Source organism: Apodemus sylvaticus, chromosome 18 (genome assembly GCF_947179515.1).
Source record: "Apodemus sylvaticus chromosome 18, mApoSyl1.1, whole genome shotgun sequence".
NCBI classification, from domain to species: Eukaryota; Metazoa; Chordata; class Mammalia; order Rodentia; family Muridae; genus Apodemus; species Apodemus sylvaticus.
The window spans coordinates 21,283,969-21,307,563 of NC_067489.1; the positions used below are offsets into that span (position 1 = coordinate 21,283,969).

At 41.7% G+C, this 23,595-nt stretch overlaps 1 protein-coding gene across 1 annotated transcript in view; it reads left to right on the plus strand.

The window, feature by feature from the left end:
* The window catches only part of Zmat4 (zinc finger matrin-type 4), a 309,004-nt gene that overhangs the window by 50,483 nt on the left and 234,926 nt on the right, over positions 1–23,595 (plus strand). The window contains exon 2 of the mRNA XM_052162649.1: positions 2,261–2,350. Coding sequence (XP_052018609.1) covers positions 2,261–2,350 — 90 coding nt within the window. The remainder of the gene's footprint in view (positions 1–2,260; positions 2,351–23,595) is intronic.

A 23,595-nucleotide genomic window follows, 5' to 3' on the forward strand; every position in this document is an offset into this window, starting at 1 on the left:
GAAACAACATACTTTAGGAAAGGGGGTCAGAAGGCAGGCCCATTGTGCAACCCTGAGATTTCACCTTACACCGGTCAGAATGCCTAAGATTAAAAATTCAGGAGACAGCAGGTGTTGGCGAGGATGTGGAGAAAGAGGAACCTCCACTGCTGGTGGGATTGCAAATTGGTACAACCACTCTGGAAATCAGTCTGGCGGTTCCTCCGAAAACTGGACACCTCACTGCCAGAAGATCCTGCTATACCACTCCTGGTCATATTCCCAAAAGATTCCCCAGCATGTAATAAGGATACATGTTCTACTATGTTCATAGCAGCCCTATTTATAATTGCCAGAAGTTGGAAAGAACCCAGGTATCCCTCAACAGAAGAGTGGATGCAAAAAATGTGGTATATATACACAATGGAGTACTATTCAGCCATTAGAAACAATGAATTCATGAAATTCTTAGGCAAATGGATGGAGCTGAAGAACATCATATTAACCGTGAAACTTCAAACCTTATCATTACCCTAAGTGTGCTAGTGATACTGGAGCTGGGGAATTGGACACCTGATTTGGTCTGTGTGAATGTGAACAATTACTCCTAGTCTATTCACCAGCCACCATATGTGGCTTCCCTGCTACCTACCCAAGCTCTGTGTTCTGAAGATTTAAGTGTTTCTTTTTTTTATTCTTCTGCCTGAGGCTGTACTTGAGTAATACCACCATCTCTTATCTTTATTCCCTCCATGGTTAAAAAAATGTAGATTTTAGTGATCAATATTTCACACACACACACACACACACACACACACACACACACACACACACATACACAGTATGAGTTTGCATTACGTCATTCTCAAACATAGTGTACAACTTGAGCAATGTTCTTGGGTCATGTGGCATGTCCTCAAAGGTCTCTAGTTCTCTGTCCTGTCAAAGTTCCAGTCAAGAAAACACCCCCCAGACAACGTTAATTAGGATGTTCCCTGGAACATGGTGATGGCCACAGTGTGTTTCCAGCCACACCGAGGTACTTAAACATTTGTAAAATTCCTCATGCTCTCCCGCTGCTAGCCAACTCATTTGAAGGCCTTCAAAGTGTCCAGGGACTGTTTGGAAGTGTGCTCTGCTTGTTCTAGGCAGAATAATGGAATTAAGAAGTGATGAATGAGGAAGGCTGGCAGAAAGGATTTATGGCACACGTTGTAAACAAACCACAACTTGCCGGCTTTTCTCCAAAAAACCGCTCTGCCTCTCTGGCTAATCCATAAAAGTAAGCCATCATCCGCTAGGCTGGCTAGCCCTTGACTGTGAATGAAGATAGATAGGAGGAGAAAGAGAGCCCAGAAAGAGGTGGTCTCAGTGTCAGCAGAAGGGAATGGGAGTTGGAATGACAGTATGGTGGGTTAGGAACTGGTGCCATCAGTGGGGAGGGAAGCAGGACCGTGGAGATCACAGCCTTTTGTGTGAAATCATCTCATGTAGGTTTCATAACAGCCACAATAGCATTGTGCTCACAATGAGCAGAGCACCCAACTCATTTAGACTAAGAGCACACTCCAGTTGTCTAGCCTGATATCACATAGCTAGCGGGTGGTAGAGCCAGGGCGCTTGCGGACTGCACACTCTTCTTTCCTGCTTTCCGGAGAACATAAAAGTTAGAATTCCAATATTCTTTCAATGGTAGAGATCAGTTCAGGGGTTCACAGGAGCATAGGACTAGGAGAAATTGAACTAAGGTGCAATGTGTTTCTCCTTCTAGGCCTTGGACTGGTTAAGTTCTCACAGACCGTCCCCATCCACCTGGGGCTGTTGGCTTGTATCGCTTGTATTGAATTTGAGCTTGACTGGTTTCCAGGCTTGCTGTAAGGGTCAGATACCCTTGGGCTCTTCATGGCCCAAGTCTGAGCTCAGGAGAGAAGTGAAAGAGAACATGAGAGAGAACATCCCGGCACTCTTTCCCTTACGGTGATCCTTGTGTAACTTTATTTGCTTATCTGCCTTACTTTTGAGGAAAACTAAATACATGGTATAAAATGAGCTGATTCATGACTCTTGGTTATTGCTTTTATTTATCCTGAAATGGTACTGGCTTGGGAACTTACCATAATTAATCTACCTGAAGCTGACTTCCATGGAATTTGCAGGAACACAAGAAAAGTATTTTCTACCAAAAAATAACATGCATTTGTGGTCATTGTCTGCATTTCCAAGCGCTCCTCACAAGTGACTACTCTTTTATAGTATCTCCTTGTGTTTTTTTCCTTTCCAGAGTCGAAAACATGCCAGTAAAGTCCGGCTATATTACATGCTTCACCCCAGAGATGGTGGGTGTCCTGCCAAGAGGCTCCGAGCAGAAAATGTGAGTATTTGGTTCCATCCCATGTCATGGGTGATTTGCTGTGAATCTTGCATGTGTACGAACTGGAGCTGTGTCCAGATGAGTATCAGGGCTCGGAGAGTAGAGAGAATTCTCCTTGTCCAGGGTCATGCTCCTGACAGGGAGAGAGTCCTGTTTGTTGGATGGCTTTTTCTTTTCTTCCTAATATCTGCTAATATCTTGGGCTTCTGGTGATGTTTTGCTAGAGCTCTTTAGAGAAAAAAAAAGGTGTGGAGTTGCTGGAACAGAGCCAGCATGGGTGACAGAAGACAAGGGCCACCAAAGACAAAGCGTGAGATGACAAAAACCTAAAGGGCGAAACTGTCAGAAATCCCAAATGCTTTGTTCTTTACATATTTGATTTCTCTGCTGTGCAGAATGGAATGCCAGCTTGTTAATTTATAATGAGGATCACACATATCTTCTGCAAAGAAACATGATCAGCCTATTGGAACAGTGACCCCCTCTGCCTGAGGGCGCATTTACTTGAGAAAATCACAGCAGGTGGGAAGTTGCTTAGAGGTAAAATGTCAGAGCACTGGGTATTTTCCAGCCAGGCTTTTCTCTTGGCAGGGGCTGTGGTGTGAGGGGGACATCCTCATCCTCTAGATATGGAGGTCTCGCATGCTAGCACTGAATATTAATTAAGCACACTAGACTTCGGCTTCTGAGAGGTTGCGGAATAGTATTGGCACTACGTGGCATCCATTTGTAGGTGTTGGTCCTCCTTTTAAATAAGTGATCATTGAAGATATATTTAAAGAACACGGATTTGGGATTTTCTGGGAAGAAATTAAGGCGTGAAGAAACTGCGTGCCTGTAGGTAGAGAGAGCTCTTGGATTGTCCCTTCACACTGATGTCATGTATACCACTTAGCACTGTAGCATGATCTGATTGCAGGTAGACTGACCTGGACACTGGAGTTACTGTTACTGGTGGAGGGAGACAGCATCCTGAAGTTGTCTGAGGGAAAGACAAATGGCCTGGAAAGTTTGCAAACTGCTGAGGAGGCCTGGGCCTCAGTCAGCTCTTCAGCATCTGGTGCAAGTAATCGATCTTGTGCTGCTTCCGTGGGACGTTAATAATTATACTTCCTTCTCTGGTTTTTGTGACTGTTTCATGAAATGGTAAACAAAAGACTCACTGGTGGTGTTACCTAAGGAAGAACCATGTAAATAAGGCAGACTTGCTGGCAAGAACTTCGGAGAGCACTAAGGGGCTAAAGATATATAAGGAATAGCTTTGATCACAGTACGTTTATTAGAAGTGTTTGAAACGAACCTCAGGGGCAAAAGTAGGGATAGATCTGCCATAGGGTCTCAGTTAAGATAGCTTTTTGCTCAAGGGCCAGCATTTGCTGGGGCCTTGGACGTCAGTGCATTTTAACAGATGGAGGACAGAGGCAAGAGGAGGGAGATACCTTAGTTCTATGCTTATTAAAATCCCATGCTAAACTGTAGATGAGTTAGCCTTACTCAGCCTTTGTGGGATCTCAGAATTCTGTACCTACATGGAAATCATGTTTTCTTCTCATGAACAAGTAATCTAGAACTGGTTTTGTTGTTGTTGTTTGGTTGGCTTTGTTTTTCTGTTTTGAAAATGACCTAGTAGTGGTGCCCGGATCCTTACTTGAGAGTTGTTAGTCCCTTTATTCTAAAAGTCAGGAGGTGCTGAACTTCAGGCCTAATGGATAAAGAGCCCTTCAGATATATTTCTATTTATTACTTATATATAATCACGGATGTTTCACTTATATGTAGGTTTCTTGGCCTCTAAGGTCTAGACAATGAGCAAGAGTCTACCTCAAGATGGCTTTCTGGACTTGGCGGAGACAGCCTTTACCTCTTTGAGCAGTTCCATGATTTGCCTGACTTGGGCTCTGTTCTGGTCAATAAATAATCTCGGACCCAGCTCACATAAGGAGAGATATATGGATTTTAGAACAAGGACCATTTTCAAGGCTTCTTTATTTAACACCCGTTTGAAAACCTTCCTTCTCATGTACCCTGGGTTTTGGAAAGCTTTATCTACCAATGGCTTATTCACCCCCCTCATTTCCCCCAATACTAATCACAGTAGCAAGGTAAATCATAAACAGAAAAGCAACAAGCTAATCCCACTTTAGGAGCAGAGATAGTAGGCGATTTTGTTACACCGTGTGTAACGGATTTCACAGGTACATATGCCATTTCCACTAGACGCTCTGATATGCTGGGTATAGTTCAGGAACTGCTGCAGCTTACATCTGAGGCTCTGCTCTAAGCATTTGGAATAATTTTGCCTTGGACAGACTCACACTAACAAACTGAGAGAGTGAATATACAATGGTAAACAACCGATCCATATATAAAAAGAGATGCCTGACTCCCAGTCTATATTTTCCCCAGTCAAGGAGAACAATCTGCTATAAATTATACTTAGATGGTGGCGTATGCTCATTCTGAGAATGATCCAAGAAGCCACTCATTAACTCCACATGAAGAGGCACCCAAGCGGACTGCTTTTGATCAGGGACAGCATCCCTAATCTTTACCCTTGCTGCCAGTTTAGGACCAAGCAGATCATGGCAGACATGCACCCTTAACAGTAGCATGGGGTGCTTTGCTTTTAACTGGTCTTCTTCCAGCTTTTGCCCACAGCAACCTACAATCCGGACATGTCTGAAGGCTTCCCCGTTTCCTGAGAGAAAGCTTCCTTTTCCTCTTGCCTTTGATTCATCCTTAAACCCATGTGATGGTGGCTGGTTCTGTGGTATATAGAGCTTCATTTAACTAGATTTTGCACTTAGAGGGTCTCTGCTCCTCTCCATAGGACTACAACATGACGAGAGGAGCAGCAGTAAACTCACAGCTTCTTATAGGATGTCTCCCTTGTGTTCCTTCTACCCTCCCCGATTCCAGATGCTGGAGCACATTGGCAACCAGAGTCCTGGACTGAGAAGTTCCTCCACATCTGCCCCGTAATGCTAGGAGATTCTAGGTGGCTTCTGAGAATAGAGGAAACTTGTTTGTCCATTTCCCCAGGCTCGTAGTACTCTCAGCCCCTAGAGGACATGATAGCCCACATTAGGATGGAAGAGAATATTAACATCCTCTATACATTTCTGTCTCCTGTTTTAGTGGTTCTGGCTTCATAAAATCCCCTTTCTCTCTCTCTCTCTCTCTCTCTCTCTCTCTCTCTCTCTCTCTATATATATATATATATATATATATATATATATATATATATATATATATATATATGTATGTATATATATATTTTTTTTACACACACACATTCACACACACATTTATGTATGTATGTATTATTAAGATTTTGCAATTGGAGCTTTTATTTCTCCTCCTTTTGAAACTTTAGAGCAGGACATTTCCCATTGAGTCCCAAGAGCAACATCACCAATGAAATAAATTTTTATAACTGATTGGCTTAAAGACATTTTTGGCAATTCTTTATATGGTAAAATCCAATTGGCTGGAGAGACGTTCTAACCCAAAGTAACTGTGGCTTTCTCATTTTATCCTCTCCCCATGAATCACATGCTTTAAAAACATCTACTTAGGCACTTTAAAGGAAATTGGGATTTAGACTTTGTTGCCTCTGATTATTGAAAGGTGTAAGTAGCTGCTAATCAAAGCTGCCAATCACTAGTAAGTAAACAGCACAGTTTTATTTGTTATATAATTCCCTGTAAAAGGCAAATCTTATGTTTGGTTCATGTGATGAGGATGCATGGATACACTTTCTTTGAGGTATGAAAAACTCAGCATGGCTTGGAATCTAGGTGGGAGTTGAGGGCGGAATGCCACTCTCATGTAGACTTCTCTTATTCCTGAGGTGAAAATAAGGATGGAACTATGCGTGCCATATGACATATGCCATGACAAGTCACAACTGGACAGGCCTGACATTGCTACTTTTTTTCACTCCTGTCCCCAATATGTCTCAAGGCTGCCTCTGACCCTTGGTATTAATGCCAAGTACTGATCTAGGACACTGTTACTGTGGGACAAATACAATAGTAACAGTAGCTGGCATTTCCCACATTCCCCTACATGTGCTCTAAGTAGATGATACATGTTCATAGAGTTCACCCTCAGCCTTTGTGTGAGTCAGAGAGAGACATTATCTCCACTCAAAGAAATGAAACGACTTGACTCTTCTCGTAGTGGTACATGGCCGAGATGTGTCTGGGAAAACAGGAAACAAAACCAAAGAGAGTGCCCCCTTCCCCCTATTCTGTTCCTAGCTCTCCCATGCTTCTCCATGAGACAGCTTGCACACACTCCTAAGTGCTGTAAGGCTCTAGATGCTCTCACATTCCAACAGAGTGGGAAAGTTCTGTTGGTAATCTGTGTGGCTTCACACAGTGTGTTTCAGCTTCTATAGACATGCGCGGGCACAGGGAAGGTGTTCTCAGTTGCCCCGATAGTTTCAGGTTTTCTGAACAGGATGGCACCTAGCTGATTCTTGGAGTATACCAGTGAACCAATGAGGAAAACCAGCAAGGGCTTCTGTGAGTGTGGGATCATTGTGAGCCACAGCTGTATGGAGATGGGACAGGGACAGAAGCCAAAGGCAGTTCTAGCATGTATAGTACTCTGGGCAGCTATCAGTTTCAGACCAGGGTTCCAGGAGTCCTTCCTCTAGAGAGTAGATGAAAGTCTATTTGTCTCTCTCCAATCTGTGGTGGCTGTTGAAACCCTTGGATCATAGCCTGACTGTTTCTCTGTACTTTAATCTTTTAGAAGGATCTTAAAGATGGGACTTAATTGTTCTTTATTGACCCCATATAGTAAGATCTCATGTCTTAAAGATCATGAATATGGAGGTGAGATTATTCATCAAGTCCAGTATCAGAAACAAAAATCAGGGTTAGAAACTGAATGTGGTGACTTGTTCCTGTAGTCACAGAACTTGGGAGGTGGAGGCAGGAGGATCAGGCTTTTCCTTGGTTACATAGAGGATTTGAAGACAGCTTAAGCTAGAGATTCTGGAGGCAGGCAGGCAGGCATATAGTTAGATAGATAGATAGATAGATAGATAGATAGATAGATAGATAGATAGATAGATGGATGGATGGATTGGTAGATGGACTGGTGGATGGATTGGTGGATGGACTGGTGGATGGACTGGTGGATGGATTGGTGGATAGATTGGTGGATAGATAAAATAGGTGGATGGGTAGATGGATGGATGGATAGGTGGATGGAAGGATGAATGGATGATAGGTAGATAGATGGATAGGTAGATAGTTGGATAAATAGGTAGATAGATGGATAGATAGGTAAATAGGTGGATAGATGATTAGATGTGTAGATAGATGGATAGATGGGTGAATAGATGGATGGGTGGATAGATGGATGGATGAGTGGATATATGGATAGATGGGTGAATAGATGGATGGGTGGATAGATGGATGGATGAGTGGATATATGGATAGATGGGTGAATAGATGGATGGGTGGATAGATGGATGGATGAGTGGATATATGGATAGATGGGTAGATTGATGGATACTAGTGATAGATATGGATGATAGGTAGATATATATGATAATAGAAATAGATAATGTATAAATACAGACAGATATGATAGAATTGATAATAGATAGATGATACACAGATAGATTGATAGATTGAAGGAACACAAATGTCTGAACTAGGAGATACAGGTAGCAGTATTTCACCTGTAGCCCTGACACACATTCTGCCTGCACTCTTAAGTGGTATGAGCTGAATTCATAGTAAAAATTTCAGACGGGTGCATTTTCCTACCTGCCGAGTGTTTGGACTCTCAGACTTCATAGTTAGAAGATGGGGTTCTGTCCCAGCTCTGCTACCTATTAGTTTTATGACATTGTTTTGAACTGTTAAACCTTAATCACTATCATTATAACTGGGGCTATAATTACTGCCCTTGCCTATCTTTCAGAAGTGTGACAGGGCTCAGATCAAATCTCCTCTTTGTGAGAGTGCAGGATGGACTATGAAGGGTATGCAAAGTGTGAATGGCAGGGAGGAGACTTTTCTTTTTTGTCTTTTGGTTTATTTCCTGATCTCTGCTGCCTCCCACAATCATCAATCAGCCCACTTCCATGGTGCTTCTGCTCTATGAACATTTGAGGGGACCTTGCAAGGACACACGAAGAAGGAAATGGCAGGGGGGAGGGGGGAGGGGAGGGGAGGGGGGGCTCATGGCATGCCTGGATAGAAAAGGAATACATAGAGAAGTGAAATAATTCAGTGCACATTTGTGTCATCCTGATCTTAATGAAGCATGTGACCAGAGAAGTTATTGTCTCCCTCGAAGACTGCATAAGGTTGGTACAAGTATGGGGTTTGCTCTTGGTAGGCCTTTGTGCAAAACCTCAGAGTCAAGGGAGGTCTTGCAGGGGCAAAGACTTCCAAACACCATTCATACTGACTTAAAATCATTTGTCAATTGGTTAATTTTATGTGTATGATAATTATGTTCACATGTATGTCTATGTACCGTGTGTTTGTCTGTTGCCCACAGAGACCAGAAAAGGACACTGGATTGCCTGGGCCAGCCCTTAGAGATAGTAGTGAGCCACCAACCGAGGTGCTGGGAATCAAACCTGAGTCCTCTGGAAGAGCAGCCAGTGGTCCTAGCAGCTAGGCCATCTCTCTAGTCCCACACTTACTTTTTTTCAACATTTATTTAGAAAAACCCTTCAAAAACTTGCCAATAAAATGGTGGGTTTTTTCTAAGATAAGAAGGGGAAAGACAGAGACGTTGGGAAGAAGATGAGAATTATCAGGGATGGGTAGGTGGAGAGAGAATAAGGGGACAGAGAATAAGATCTAGATACATTACACGTAATGCATGTAAAACATACATCATACACATGTGTGTGAAGATGTTATCATGAAACACATTTATGTGTAAGTAGATATGTTACTAGGACACTATAGAATATTTCTCCTATTCAAAGCAAAGAATGAAATCTATATAGCAAGGATTACTTTAAAACTTGTTTGAAATGGGTTACCTTATGAATAGTTAAAGTTGCTTGCCTTTGGTCCTGATAAACTGGCTCTCCTCAGTACACATATGACATGTTGAAGTATGTCTGAAGTGTCTGTTTACTTTTATTACAACAAAATAAAAATGATAAGTGCCCATCCTTTTTTGTAGTTCCCTTCCCTTTTCCACTCCTCCCTCCTGTTTTGTCTCCTCTTCCTTCAGCTTTTTGTTGTTGGTAATTTCTGAACAAACAACCTTTTGGGAGTCAGGCCAAAGGTTTATAATGTAGGTGATGGTAAAATATTATTATTTTTTTGTGTGTGAAGAAAACAGTTCCCAGAGTCTTGCATGTCCTATGTTCTCCCACTGAGCTACACTGTCAGCTCCTTTAGGAAATCAGTCATTATTTTGTTCATGCTTTCCACTGGTTAGAAAGTCACATCTCCAGTTGGTCTGGCCCCCAAGTTGGGAAAACCTTCTGTAGGAATTCTGTGCAGCTTACGTGCCCAGTACATGAGGGAGATGAAGTGCAGGTGGGTAGAGAACTTGTGGACAGAAATCAAACTAGCTTTGCTCAAAGCAATAATCACATAGATTTTATCCACAGATGTTTGGCTCAGTAGGCATTTTTGTTTTATTTTGCCTCATTTCTTCCAGTGAAGGTTCTGTTCCCTTCCAGCTAAGAGACCCAAGCCACACTTGAGCACTCTTCCACCTCCACCAGCTTCTCATAAGGATCTGGGAGAGCTGGGCTGGAGTGTTGGGTGGTGTTGGACAATGGGTTGGTCAGGAGGGTGAGGCATTTATTCAGGGGTGGGCAAAACATGTGTAAACCATTATGGATGAGTAAGGAGATTTGACACAATAGTCTACTGCAATTGGTCATATAACCTCAGAGTGAAGGGAGGGGCTTTCTTTTTTGTAGGCTGACGGACGAAAAGGTTAGAAAGTACTGGGTGTATGGAAAGTAGGTGCTGTGATGGGAGTGACTGGAAATCATGGTTTTTTCATAGTCAGGACTATGTCAGTGTATTGGATGAGGGGTTCATACCCCCTGCCCATATGAGGTCTCAGTGCTTGTTTAGCTTCAGGGTAGGATCCAGGTCAGGGCCCTGTGGGAGAAGCAGAAGAGATTGACAATTTAATCACCTGAAGATGATTGGGCACTTTGCCCTGACAGTTTTATTGTGAGTACAAATAATTCTGCTAATTATTTTTGAGATGGAGAACGGGGAGCTTGGAGGTCTGTGTCTGGCCTCAACCTGGGTGAGCAAGGCCATCACCCTCCGTCTTCACTCACACGCTATGTGAAGAGTGGTATTACATTGAGCCCTTTCCTGGTCACAGCAGGAAGACTGACTCGTCTCCCGTGAACACAGGGCTCAGGTGTCGTTTGGGTTTGTCACATGCCACAGCATGACCAAAGCTGCTGACCTTCCTCAGTTGGCGTCAACCAATAAAGAAAAATCCTACAGCCTGAGGGTTTAAGTAAAATAAATTGATTTCTTATTGTCAGTTTGGTTTCCAGTGAGTGCTGGAGCCTCATATGGCTGGGGTCAGAGGGGAAGAGGTGGGGTAAAGAGAGCAAGCAGCTTGGTGTTCCTTCTAATAAGGACACTAATCTCTTTCATGTGAGATCCACCCTTATGACCTAATTACTTCACAAATTATCTTGCCAAATATCATCACATTAGGGATCACACATATGGATCCAATACACAGAATCTGAAGGGACACAGATATTCTGTAGAGGGCAACCTTAACTGTTGACAAGATTTTATCAGATAAGACTCCAAACAGCTCATTCCACACAATTACAATGCTTTCACTGGGGTTTCTGATATTTCTTTTGAAATTCTCCAATGGGTTTTTAGAAAGCATTGATGAGTAGCTAGTGCCAATTCTTTTTAGTGTTCTCTAACCAATATAAACAATTCTGCCAGTAGCATTGACTGTCTATGTGCCCCACACCCCATTGTGGTTTCACACATACATCTATGAATCTCAGGCTGGCTCCAAACTTGTAATCCTCCTGTCTTAGCCTCCCGAAGGCTTGGTTCATACGGGTATGCCATCACGTTTTGCTGTGCCTTTCTCTCTTACTTTATTATAACTTGTATTAGGGCCTATTCTCACCATACAACTCTGTTTTGAGAAATATTTGTATGCATTTGTTTAGTGTGTATGTTCACATGTGCATGCATAAACATGATGCCTGCGTGTGCATGTGCATAGGTTGCATGTGTGTGGAGGTTTAGAGATTAACCCTTTGGGGTCAGTTCTGTCTACTCTTATGTGGATTTGGCCATCAAGTTTTTGTGACAAGTAGTTTTAATGGCTGACCCTTGGATACCCACACCATACAACTCTCAGATGTGGAGAGATCCTGTTTATTAATCAACCTCTGTTTTTCTCTATCCCCCAATTTTTAGATGTTTTCTTGTTCTACCTTTTATCTTCTTGCCAACTATACATATTTTAAGGAGCATACATTTTTTACTGTTTACCCAAACTGAAAATAAGACATCACAGAGAATTTTAAAAACTCAATGTCAATTCACTGAAAACATACATTCATAAAAAGAATTACTGGGAGACAGTCTCAAAGATCTGGCCACCGTCATACTGCTGTTACTTAACACTTCTCAAAGATCTTCCTTTTGTGTCATATACTTCACATGATGTGGGCTGCACTGCTGGACTTTTGAAGTTTTGATCTGATGCTGTATCTTATAAAGACGATTCCCTATGGAGTAAAGGGGTGTGTATGTGTGGACAATTATTTATAGATTCTCTTCTTGCAGGTTTGTCTACTGTTATGGAGAAGCTCTAAAATGATCGCCAAGGGTCATGTTCTAAAGGCTTGATTGCCAGGTCAAAATTTTAAGTTATTTCACGTTGAATTCTAGCCCCGTCAGTGACGTATCCCATTAATGAGGTTTAATGATTGGGAGGTGGTGCAAACTTCAGGAAGTGTGGCATTTCTGGAGAAAGTTAGTCATTTCCAGATGACCATTCCCCCATCTCTCACTTGCCTTTGCTTCTTGGTCTATGAAGTGAGCAGCCTGCTCTCCTGGACTCATTTCCAGAACCAGAAGGTTTTACCTGAGTTTGACCCAAAGCAATGGTGCCTGCTAACCTTGATCTTATCCTGGAACCTTGAGAATCCTCTAAATCATCTGCTGCTTGTGTTTCCAAGTGGGATCAAATAAGGTGATGTCCTTTTAATATCAACCTGTACCATAAATAAGGATCTTTTTTTTTTAAAGTCACCAAAGTACTGTCTTTCTCATTTTTGTGCATTTGAGGTTGCATTTTTTTCTGTTTAAATGGCCTCTGAGCACAGACTTGAAATACTGTCTGGTAAGATATGCCTTAGGGAGAAAACACTTGTCTTGTGTAAGATCATAATGTATACTAAACAATGTATCTTTAAACAGAAACATGTATAAAACAAATTACATATTGATCAGTGCATAGGAATGTAAGCAGAGCTTGTGGGGAATAAATATCCCTTGGAGAGTGAGTGATAGTTCAGTGTTTGCTAATTCAGTGTCTGCAAGGACTCTGTGGACCATAATACTACAAACCATGAGAACCACCTGTGTGTGTTCATACATGTACCTCCACATGTACAGTTGTGTAGCTTTCCACAGTGTGAATGCCCCATAACTTATGTGGTTATGTGCTATTTAGGGTTTTCATCTTACATGCTATCCCAGAATGTCCATGCCATGCTGATAGATGTATATGTCCTTCTTCCACATATAAATTACAAACACACACACACACACACACACACACACACACACACACGAAAGAGAGAGAGAGAGAGAGAGAGAGAGAGAGAGAGAGAGAGAGAGAGAGAGAGAGAGACAGCCAGACAGCCAGAGAGACACAGAGAGAGAGAGATGGGCAGGGACACGCAGAGACAGGCAGACTGAGAAGACAGGCAGACTGAGAAGACAGGCAGACTGAGAAGACAGGCAGACTGAGAAGACAGGCAGACTGAGAAGACAGACGGACTGAGAGACAGACGGACTGAGAGACAGACTGAGAGTCACCCTAAGAGGCAGACAGAGACAGAGACAGAGATAGACAGAGGAAAAGTGACAGACAGAGACAAGCAGGCACAGACAGAGACAGACAGAGGAGATACAATTTGCTATAAGTGGGTTCACTCAATCAAAACAAATATTTGTAATTTCGATAAGCATTGCTGAATTTCTAATATCTCTATAGACACTGTACTCATCAGTCATACTGCCAGCACTTATGACTGCCTAGCTGCAGAATGGTACTTGGGCTTCTCTGGAATTTCTATGCATATTCTAAGAAAAACACATGAACTTTGATATTGAAAGTGCTCACATACTGGGGACTTTGGAGTGACATTAATCGTGCAGGTGTGATTTTCCCCTCTACAGAGGAGTGAATGGGCAGTGTGCAGAGGTCCCATGGGAAACTGTGACATGACCGATGGCACTGTTTTCCGGGCCTTTTCAGTGTTATTTGCAACTTCTATAGTTCTATTAGGGATGGGCCTGCTGCTCTTCTCTGGAAGATCTGAAGAGCAATTAGGAAACCAATAGGCATGGAAGAGCAGTTATTTCTGCACTGCATTAAATCAGGAGTCAGGAATTAACTGCTGGCCAAATTCAGACACTTCCTGTGTGTGCAAAGTCTACAAGCTAAGAATGGCTTTTACATTTTTAAGTGTTAGAAAGAGCTAAAGAAAGGATAACAATGGTGTTGTATAAAATTAGATGAAGCTCAAATTTTAATATCCACAAATAAAGTGTTATGGAACATAGCCACAATTACTCTTTTAGGTTATGCGTATGAATGTTCACCGGCCACAGACACTAAATCTTCAAGCTAGGACTGGGAACACATGTCCCAGAAAACCTAAAATATATGCTCTCTGTTCCCTCAAAGAACGTGCATGCCTGTCCTCTTGTGAAGTGGATGATTTCAGGGTTGGATGATGGGGGGGTTGGCATTCCTTCAGGCTTGTGTCTCTGCTCTTGAAGCAATACTTTCTGCAGGAGATGAAGGTGACAGAGCCAATCTGCCCTCCACTGGCAGAGGTTTGGGGTTTTGGGCCAGAAATTTGAAGGCTTTGTAATCTTATGTCTAAGTTTGGGTCTAGGCTGTTTCTCAAAGGTTCCTATGTTTGAGGGCTTGTCTCACAAGGTAGCTAGCTGTGGAGATGGGGTCTTTAGGGATGATGGGATCATGAAGGACCTGATTGCTGCAAGGAAATAACCTGTCACCGAATTCATAATTGAATGTGCCACTAGGAATTAAGGTCCAGCTGGAGGAAATTTATCACTGTGGTGTGGGTATGGATGTATCTGAAAGAAATCTTCCTCCATGATGTAACCAATTACCTATCCTCCTACAGATCTCTACTACCCCAATATTCCCCTCTCTACTGCCCTAGCCTAATCATGCAATGGTCCCACTTCACGCTCTTGTTTTGTGTAGCCACTCCAGGATCTGTACTCACCCCTGATTTGGAGCTAGGAAACCTCAGATGAGAGAGATCATGTGACCTTTGTCTTTCTGAATCCAGTTAGCTCACTCAATATGATGTTTTCTAGTTCCATCCGGAAAGTTTCATTATTGTATTTTTAACAGCTAAAGACTATTCCACAGTGTATATATACTGGATTTTCATTATCCATTCATCAACTGAAGGACACTTACTTCGTTTCTATTTCCTAGTTATTGTGAATAAGAACACAGCTGAGCAAGTATCTGTGGAATAGAATGCCAAATCCTTTGGGCATGTGACAAGCAGGGGTATGGATGGGTCATATGGTAGATTTTTTTTTCTTTAAGGTTTTGAGAATTCTCTACATCAGTTTTCATAGTGGCTGCTTCATTTGTAATTCCCCCCAATGGTGAATGAAGGGTTCTCATCCCCCCACACCCTGTACAGCATTTATTGTTGGTTCTTTTGTCTTTGCCATTCTGACAAGGTTAAATGGAATCTAAAAGTTGTTTTGATTTGAGTTTTCCCTCATTGCTAGGGAGAGTGGACATTTTTGAGATATTTGTTGTCCTTTTCCCCCTTCATTTGAGAACACTCTGTTTAGATCCCAGGCACAGTTATTGGACGGGATATTTAATGCTTTTTCCCTTTTTTCTTTTCTTTTCTTTTGAGTTCTTTACATATTCTGGATATTAATCTTCCTCATCAGATGAGTAGTTAGCAAAAGGTTCTCTCATATCCTACAGGCTGCCTCTTTACCTGATTGATTGTGTCTTTAGATATATTGTAGTTTTATTAAATCCCATTTGTCAATTGTTGGACTGAATTGTTGGGTGAACTGAGTCTATTCAGGAAGTCCTTTCTTACATCTAGATCATGTAGGCAACCTGTGTGCTCGCAGTTTCAGGTTCCACATTTAGATCTTTGATCGATTTTGACTTCGTTTTAGTGCACAGTGACAGACACAGGGTTAGTGCACAGTGACAGACACAGGTTTAGTGCACAGTGACAGACACAGGGTTAGTGCACAGTGACAGACACAGGGTTAGTGCACAGTGACAGACACAGGTTTAGTGCACAGTGACAGACACAGGTTTAGTGCACAGTGACAGACACAGGGTTAGTGCACAGTGACAGACACAGGGTTAGTGCACAGTGACAGACACAGGTTTAACTTCATTCTTCTGCATGGGGGCATCCAGTTTTTTCAGAAATATTTCTTCAAGATACTTTATTTTCTTCAGTGCATGCTTTTGTCATGTTTGTCAAATATCAAATGGCTGAAGTTACACTTACTCATGTTCAAGCTTTAATTTTGTTTCACTGGTGTACATGTCTGTTTTTGTACCAGTACCACACTGTTTTGATTAGTATGGTTCTGTAATATCTTAAGGCATGGAATGGTAATTCTTCAGTACTGCTCTTTTTGTTAAAACTTTTTTTTTTTTGCTATCTTAGGTATTTTCTGATTCCATATGAATTTTAGAATAGTTCTTTCTATTTATGTAAAGAATCAGATGGGAATTTTGATTCATACCTCATTGAATTTTTAAATAGCTTTTGGTAAAATGCTCATCTCTACAACTTAAATTCTACCAACCCAAAGCGTGGACCATGTCTCTATTTTCAAGTGTCTTTCTCCATCTCTTTTGTCAGAGGTTTAAAGTTTTCACTGTAGAGAGCTCCTTTACATCTTTGATTATGATTATGCCTAGACATTTTATTTTCTTTGAAGCTATTGTAAAGGTAGTGTGTTCATGATCTCTTCCTCTATATATTTGTTGGTGATGTAGGTAAATAGAAAAGGTTTTTTTTTTTGTGTGTGTGTGTGTGTGTGTGTGTGTGCAAGTTGGTTCTGAATCCTGTCACAGGGTTAATTTTTGATTTCTGGAAGTTTTCTTGAGGAGATCTTTGGATCTCTAATGTATAATATCATGCCATATAAAGATAGAGATCATTTGCCTTCTTTCTTCATTTATAGCCCTATAATTTTCAGGTTTTGCCTTGCAATTCCAGAGTACTTTGAGCACAATATTGAAAAGGAGTGGGATAGTGACATCCTTGCCTTATTCTGATTTCAGTGCAGATGCCTTGAGTTTTTAGGATGATGTTTACAGCAGTGGGTTTTTAGCTGCACTGCTTTGGCTCTCAGTGGGTCACATTTGTGCACTCACCCAGGAGCTATCTGGATTCAAGAATGGAAGACACAAACACACACACACACACACACACACACACACACACACACACACCACTTAATTTTAAAATGCCTTAGCTACCTCAAAGGCTGGGCACTTCTAAACCTTCCCTTGCTTACCCTAGGCCCAGTCTTGGAAGTAGCCAGTAGCTACCCACCTGATTTTCACATGGCTGGTTAGCTTTTCCTCCTGTAGCTCCCATGTCCTTCTCATCCCTCTCCCCTGAATCATGGCAATTCTGTCTCCTTGTTCCCAGTTCCTAGCATGCACAAATCTAAAGGTCCTGCCCTGTCTCCCTTTGTACAGCCATTGGCCTCTGGCATTTTGATTGATCTATCAAAAGCCAATTGAGGGCAAGGACCTTCAACATTTTGGACAAGTAGATTCCCAATTACATCAAAGTCTTAGAACCAATCCCCAACAGATATTAACAGTGAATTTTTCTTACACAGCCTACTTGGTGTACACACACACACACACACACACACACACACACACACACACACGTTTAATTGCTTACCTCAATATTTTCCCTCTGATTCTACTTTCTTTTTTATTATGAAGTCCTACTGGATTTTGTTAAAGTTTTGTCCTGCATCTATTAAGATGTAAAGCACACAGAACACCAAATAGACAAAACCAAAAGAGAAAATCCTCCTGGTATATCACAGATAAAACACTAAGTATATAGAACAAAGAAAGTATAATGAATGCTGTAAGCAAAAAAATCATGTCTCATATAAGGTACAACCGAAAGAATTCATCAGATTAACAGCTGATTTCTCACTAAAAGCAAGGAAAGCATTGAACACTGTAATCGTAAGTTTTAAAACCCCATGCAGGATACCTAGACTCGGATATGTAGCACAACTATCCACCATAGTTGAAGGAAAAACAATATTTTTCCATGACATGTGAACAGCCTAAAATTATATCAAACAAACCAAAGGTTAAAGAATATACAGGAAACAATATTTTGTGTTGAAGAGAGGAAGGAAAAAACTAGCCAGGAGAATATAAAAAGAAATGTCAAGCCATAATTGCTAAAACACAAAGCACCACTGTAAACACAACAACAATATACATGCATGCACATACACTCAGGCATACATACATACTCACACATGTGTACATACACATATACACACTCATGCATACACACATATGCACACATGTGTGCACATACACAAAGCTACACTACAATGACCATAATCAATATGGACATTTAAACAAACCTTAGATGTCAGGAGCCTCAGGCCTCCAGCCATAAGACACAGGCTAGGCCTATGTATAAAGTGATAGAATTCATCTATTTTCTCCAAAACATATCCTAGCTTTAAAGATAGTGACTACCTTAGGGAGAAACAATGGCCTCTGATCAAATAGGACCAGAGAGTAAGCAGCATTGCTATCTTAATATTTAATGAAATAGACTTCGTATTAAAGCTGACTGAGGAGACAAGAAAAATACTTCTTTCTGTTAAAAGGAAAAGTTCATCAAGCAGATATTACTATACTAAACCAATCTCTGGCACAAGTAGCCTCATCACAATATCTCCTGTTGGATTTAAAGATTCAGATTAATGTCAACTTATTAAGTGACTTTAGTACTCTGCTTTCTCCAAACAAAACCATCAAAATTAAATGACATCACACATCAAATGGACTGAAAAGTTTTCTGCAGATTATTCCATTCAGCCACCAAAGAGGAAGCATTCTACTTAGCAGTCCATGGAAACTTCTCTAAAAAAAGACTACATCCCGAGACACAAAACAAATCTCTTAAAAATTCAGAAAGATTGAAACCGCTCCATGTTTGCCATCTGCCCCCAATGTAGCAAAACTTACAATTGACAACAAACAAATCCCTGGTAAATATACACAAAGTTATTGAAATGAAACAACTCAATTCATATGAGTTATGAATGGCACAGAGAAGAAATCAAGAAATAAGTAAAAATATTTCTGGAACTAAATGAAAATATAAACTAAAGACAACAGAACTTCTGGTGCACATTTAGAGTGGATCCTACAAGGGAAATTTATAGCTGTAAGTGCCTACCTTAAAAAATCAGAACGATAAAAAAAATCAGAATGAGCATAAAACTAAATGGTTCAATGATGTAATTCAAAATTTTTGAAAACCAAGAACAAAACAAATGTAAACCTAGTGGATGGCAGGAAAGAATATTTGGAGGAGAGATTAATGACCTAGAAATAAAGAAACAACATGAAGAATGGAGGAATCTAAGAACAAGTCTTTGAGAAGATAACAACAAGATTGCCTTCCTTTGAAAAGATACAAAGAGTGAAGCAAAATGAAGTCACTGTCTGGTAAGCAGTACAGCTAAGAGTCAAAATTAATAAACCTTGGCTTTAGATCCTAAGGCCTACAAAGTTATGAATTATTTACACACTTGTCCTTTCATTTAGGAAGTATCCACTCAATATAAAGCAAGTCAGATGCCTTGCTGAGATCGGATGATATGTAAACAGTTTCTCTTTATAGAGTTTACCAGGATAGTGCAGAAATTGTTGTTAAGGATTCTTGTAATTGTATAAATGTAGGACCATCCATGAGATCTTTGGGATCAGGGAAGGCTTTTATCAAACACTTGATTTGTGTTTAGAAGGTGATTAGTAAATAAGTAGAGTGGAGGGGTCATGTGACAGCGTGCCCTTGGATGAGTGGGATGGATGGTGGCTGCAGTGAGAAACATGGAAGAAGTAGATTGGGGGATAATTAAGTAGAAATTGATGGTTTGGATGCCTATGTAGGAAGGGGTTTCTCAAATACTCCTCTAGGTTTAGAAGTCGAATAAGAGCAAAGACGATAGCCTGGCAGCACATCAGTTTTGATCTTCAAGGTTGTAGCTACAGAAGGCAGAAATACCCAAGGAGCTGGCAGATTGTACACCTTTCTCCACCTTTCGACAAGCTGTTCCAGGTCAAGACAGACTGAGCAACTTGTGTCAATTCTTAGCATCCAGGGGGATGCTAAGAATCACAGAGAACAAATGGGTAAAAATTTGTCCTTGGAGAAGTGTCTTTACAGTACAGTGTTTCAGGTGGAGTAGCCCTCAGGGCAAGCCCAGTCACGTGGGAGTACAGGCCAAAAGCACTTATAGATGTAGTGAGAACTTAATATTTGTCTTAGTTTCATTTCCATTGCTGTGTTAGTATATCCCGACACAAAACAGCTAAGTGGAGAAAGGGTTTGTTTTCGTGCACAGTCCCTGGTTATAATTTATCATTGTGGACAAGTCACAGAGGCAGGAGCTTGAAGTAACTTGTCAGTTCTACATCCAGTCAAGAGCTGAGAGAATGCATGAATACTCATTTGCTGCTGAGCTCAGTTTCTCCACCATATGCTATTCAGTTCCCTCTTTTGAGGGAATGGGGCCTCCTGTGGTGGGCTAGGTCTCCCCACATCAACGAAGACAATCAAGACAATACCTTCCAGACATGCTCACAGGCCAACCTGATGTAGACAGTCCCTTATTTATTCTCTCTTCCCAGGTGATTCCAGGTTGTGTTATGTTGACAAAGCTCAATTACAGTGTTAGGCTCTGTTGTCCCACATTAGGCCATTGGAGAGTCATCTGGAGGTTCCCTGAGAAGGTTACAGATGCTGACAGAATTTTGGCACATGTCTCTAGAAGGACTAGGGATATTTAAAGGCCCAGCTCAGACTTGGCCTTGGGAACTCAACAATAATGGGAACTGGAGTGCTCAGTGTCAGACCCTGTGAAGCAGGGACTAGGCTCATCTGATCCTTTCCCATGGAGGACTTCCATGTGTGATTGGTCGTATTGCTATAGGATTGTGTTCCCATTGCTTTTTCTTGAAAATAAATACAATTAAAAACAATCATGTTAATGGGAAATTTGTCATTTGTACAGAGTGTTTTAGCAATGACCTATCTTTGGATTCAGATTTGAACTATGAACCATCAAATTACCTTTATTAAAAAGAATATTTTATGAAATTGGATTTGCTTGAGAAAGCTTGTGTGCTGTGGACACTATATAAGAATCAGTCTGTCTTTGTTAGGGTCATAGTTGCTGTGATAAAACACTGTGATCAAAAGGAACTGGGGGGGTGGGGGAGGGAAGGTTTGTTTCACTCACAGCTCCATGCAGCAGTTCGTTGTCAAAAGCAGTGAGAACAGGAACTCAAGCAGGGCAGGAACCTGGATGCTGGAGCTGATGCAGAGACCATGGAGGGGTGCTGCTTGCTGGCTTATCCTATCAGCTTGTTCAGCCTGCTTTCTTGGAGAAACCCAGGACCACCAGTCTAGGGGAACATCACTCACAATGGGCTGAGTCCTCCCCCATCAATCACTAATTAAGAAAATGCCCTACAAGTTTGCCTACAGCCTGATCTTAGAGAGGCATGGTTTCATTTGAGGTTCTTCTTTCTCTAATGACTCTAATGTCTCAAGTTGGCATAAAACTAGCATATGGCCCCTTTAATAACTGGACCCAAAACTGCGCTCTGGCATCACAGATGTCCCTTGAGTAGTTTCTTGGGATCTTGGAATCCATGTTCTGCCTCATCGGCCCCCTGTGTGTTCTCTAGAAGTCAGAACTGTTTTGCTCTGCAAATCAGGCCTCTTTGCAGTGTGCCTGCAGTCGAAGAGCTGTCTTTCTAGACCACTCCATGAAATTCTAGTAGTACTTTGCAGAAATGTGTACTCTGCCCAGTGAGGACGGATGGGCAGAGCTCCGTGCTCGATGTTTTTAAGTCATGCAGGTCACAGCCCTTGCCATGTGCCTGCCTTTGTGTGTGAATGTACCCTTGAAAGTGAATCAAAGTGTATTTTTGTTCGAGGCTTTTTGAATAAAAGAATTCTGGTGACAACAAACTGAAAAATTGCTTTTGTTATGTGGTAATTATTCTCTCAGCTCTTTTCTGAAATGTGAGTTTTATTTGTTGGCTTTTCTTGGAGGGGCGGCGTGCTGTCATAGGAGGGATTTTGGATCCCTAGATACAATTCGAGTCCCTGCACGTGTGCCTGCTCTCTTCAGCCTTCCGTCCCGTCTGAATTGTTCCCTGAGAGATTTCTTGGGTTAATCGTCAGTGAGTCTTTAATTCTAAAATAAATAGTAAGTTAGTTTCTTTTCAGTAGCGTTTTATTCTACACTGACATCTGTTGTGATCGGTTCCCATGTCTGGGTCTGTCTGTCTCTTGTTAAGGGACTGGGAAGGGTCAGAGAGGTTGCCATTTGCTTCTCGTTCTTTGTCCTACATTGCACAATGGATCTTTGCCCCCACGAAAGCGTGCCATTAATCATGCTTGCCGCCTTTCCATTAGGTGACCCCATGTGACCATTCTACTTCTCTTTAGTAACCCCTGGGCAGTCCTTGTGTTCAGAATTGTTATTCTTGCAGAAATGAGACATCTTTATTATGGCTTGTGGTTGTTTGGCTTGGTTTCAGTTGACAATACATACACACACACATACATACTCACAGAGAGATGCATGCACACACATGTGCATGTGTACACATACAGAAACCTGCAGAAAAACACATATACACACATATACACATGTATATGTGTACATACACGCATAATTATACATGCACACACACAGAAAATTATGCATGCATACACAAAGGCACACAATGAAATACACATGTAGGTGTGTAGACACCCACTCATATATATATAAGAACACACAGGCCCAATCGCTTACCATTCCCCCTTTGACTTATATCACAGCCCTTGGGAGATTTTAAGAACAAAAGGTCCGTTTTGTAACCTGTGTGATGTGGATTTGGTGCAGGGATTGCTGAGGCAATGGGGGAACTCTTCCTGACAAACACTGGCGAATACATCTCACACAGTAGGGAAGGGACGGAAGATGAACCAAGTTCTACTTATTTGCAGTTCAGTGTCTTTTTGGACTTGGCTCCAGAAAACGTTTCCTATGCACCTGCCCTCAGTCACAGGCGGCACGGAGAACTGAGCATATGGAGTCTTACATAACCCTCAGAAGAATGTTCATGGGAGTCTTATTACATCAGCTTCACAGATGAGGCAAGAAGTGCAGGGGGCGGTAGAAAGCGAGATTGGACCAAAACTGAGGTCAGGAATGTGGAAGAAGCTCGGCTGGCAAAAATGCTCTGCCACACAAGCCTGATGACTTGAATCCTGTCCCTGGAGCCCAGGTAAAGGTGGAAGGGGAGAATCAGCTCCACAGAGTTGTCCTCAGCTCGACACGCACACCACAAGGCATGTGGATTCCCCCTTCCCTGTCTCATGCACTCACAATAATAATTATGGAAATGAAATGACAACACAGAAGTCATCTGAATCTTTGCATCTTGTCACTTCCTGTAGCTGTCCCTATGTGTACAACTGCTTTATTTTAAAGGAGAATTTTTTTCTCCTTTTTCTTCCTCTGTACATTGAGGTGCAGGGAACCTGAAGACCACTCTTCACTGTGGTGCCTCCATGTGTATGACTCAAGACCTGTATGTGGTTAGTGGGCTCAGCAAGGGGTGGTCCTGACTGTGCTTTCCTAGGTTGCTGT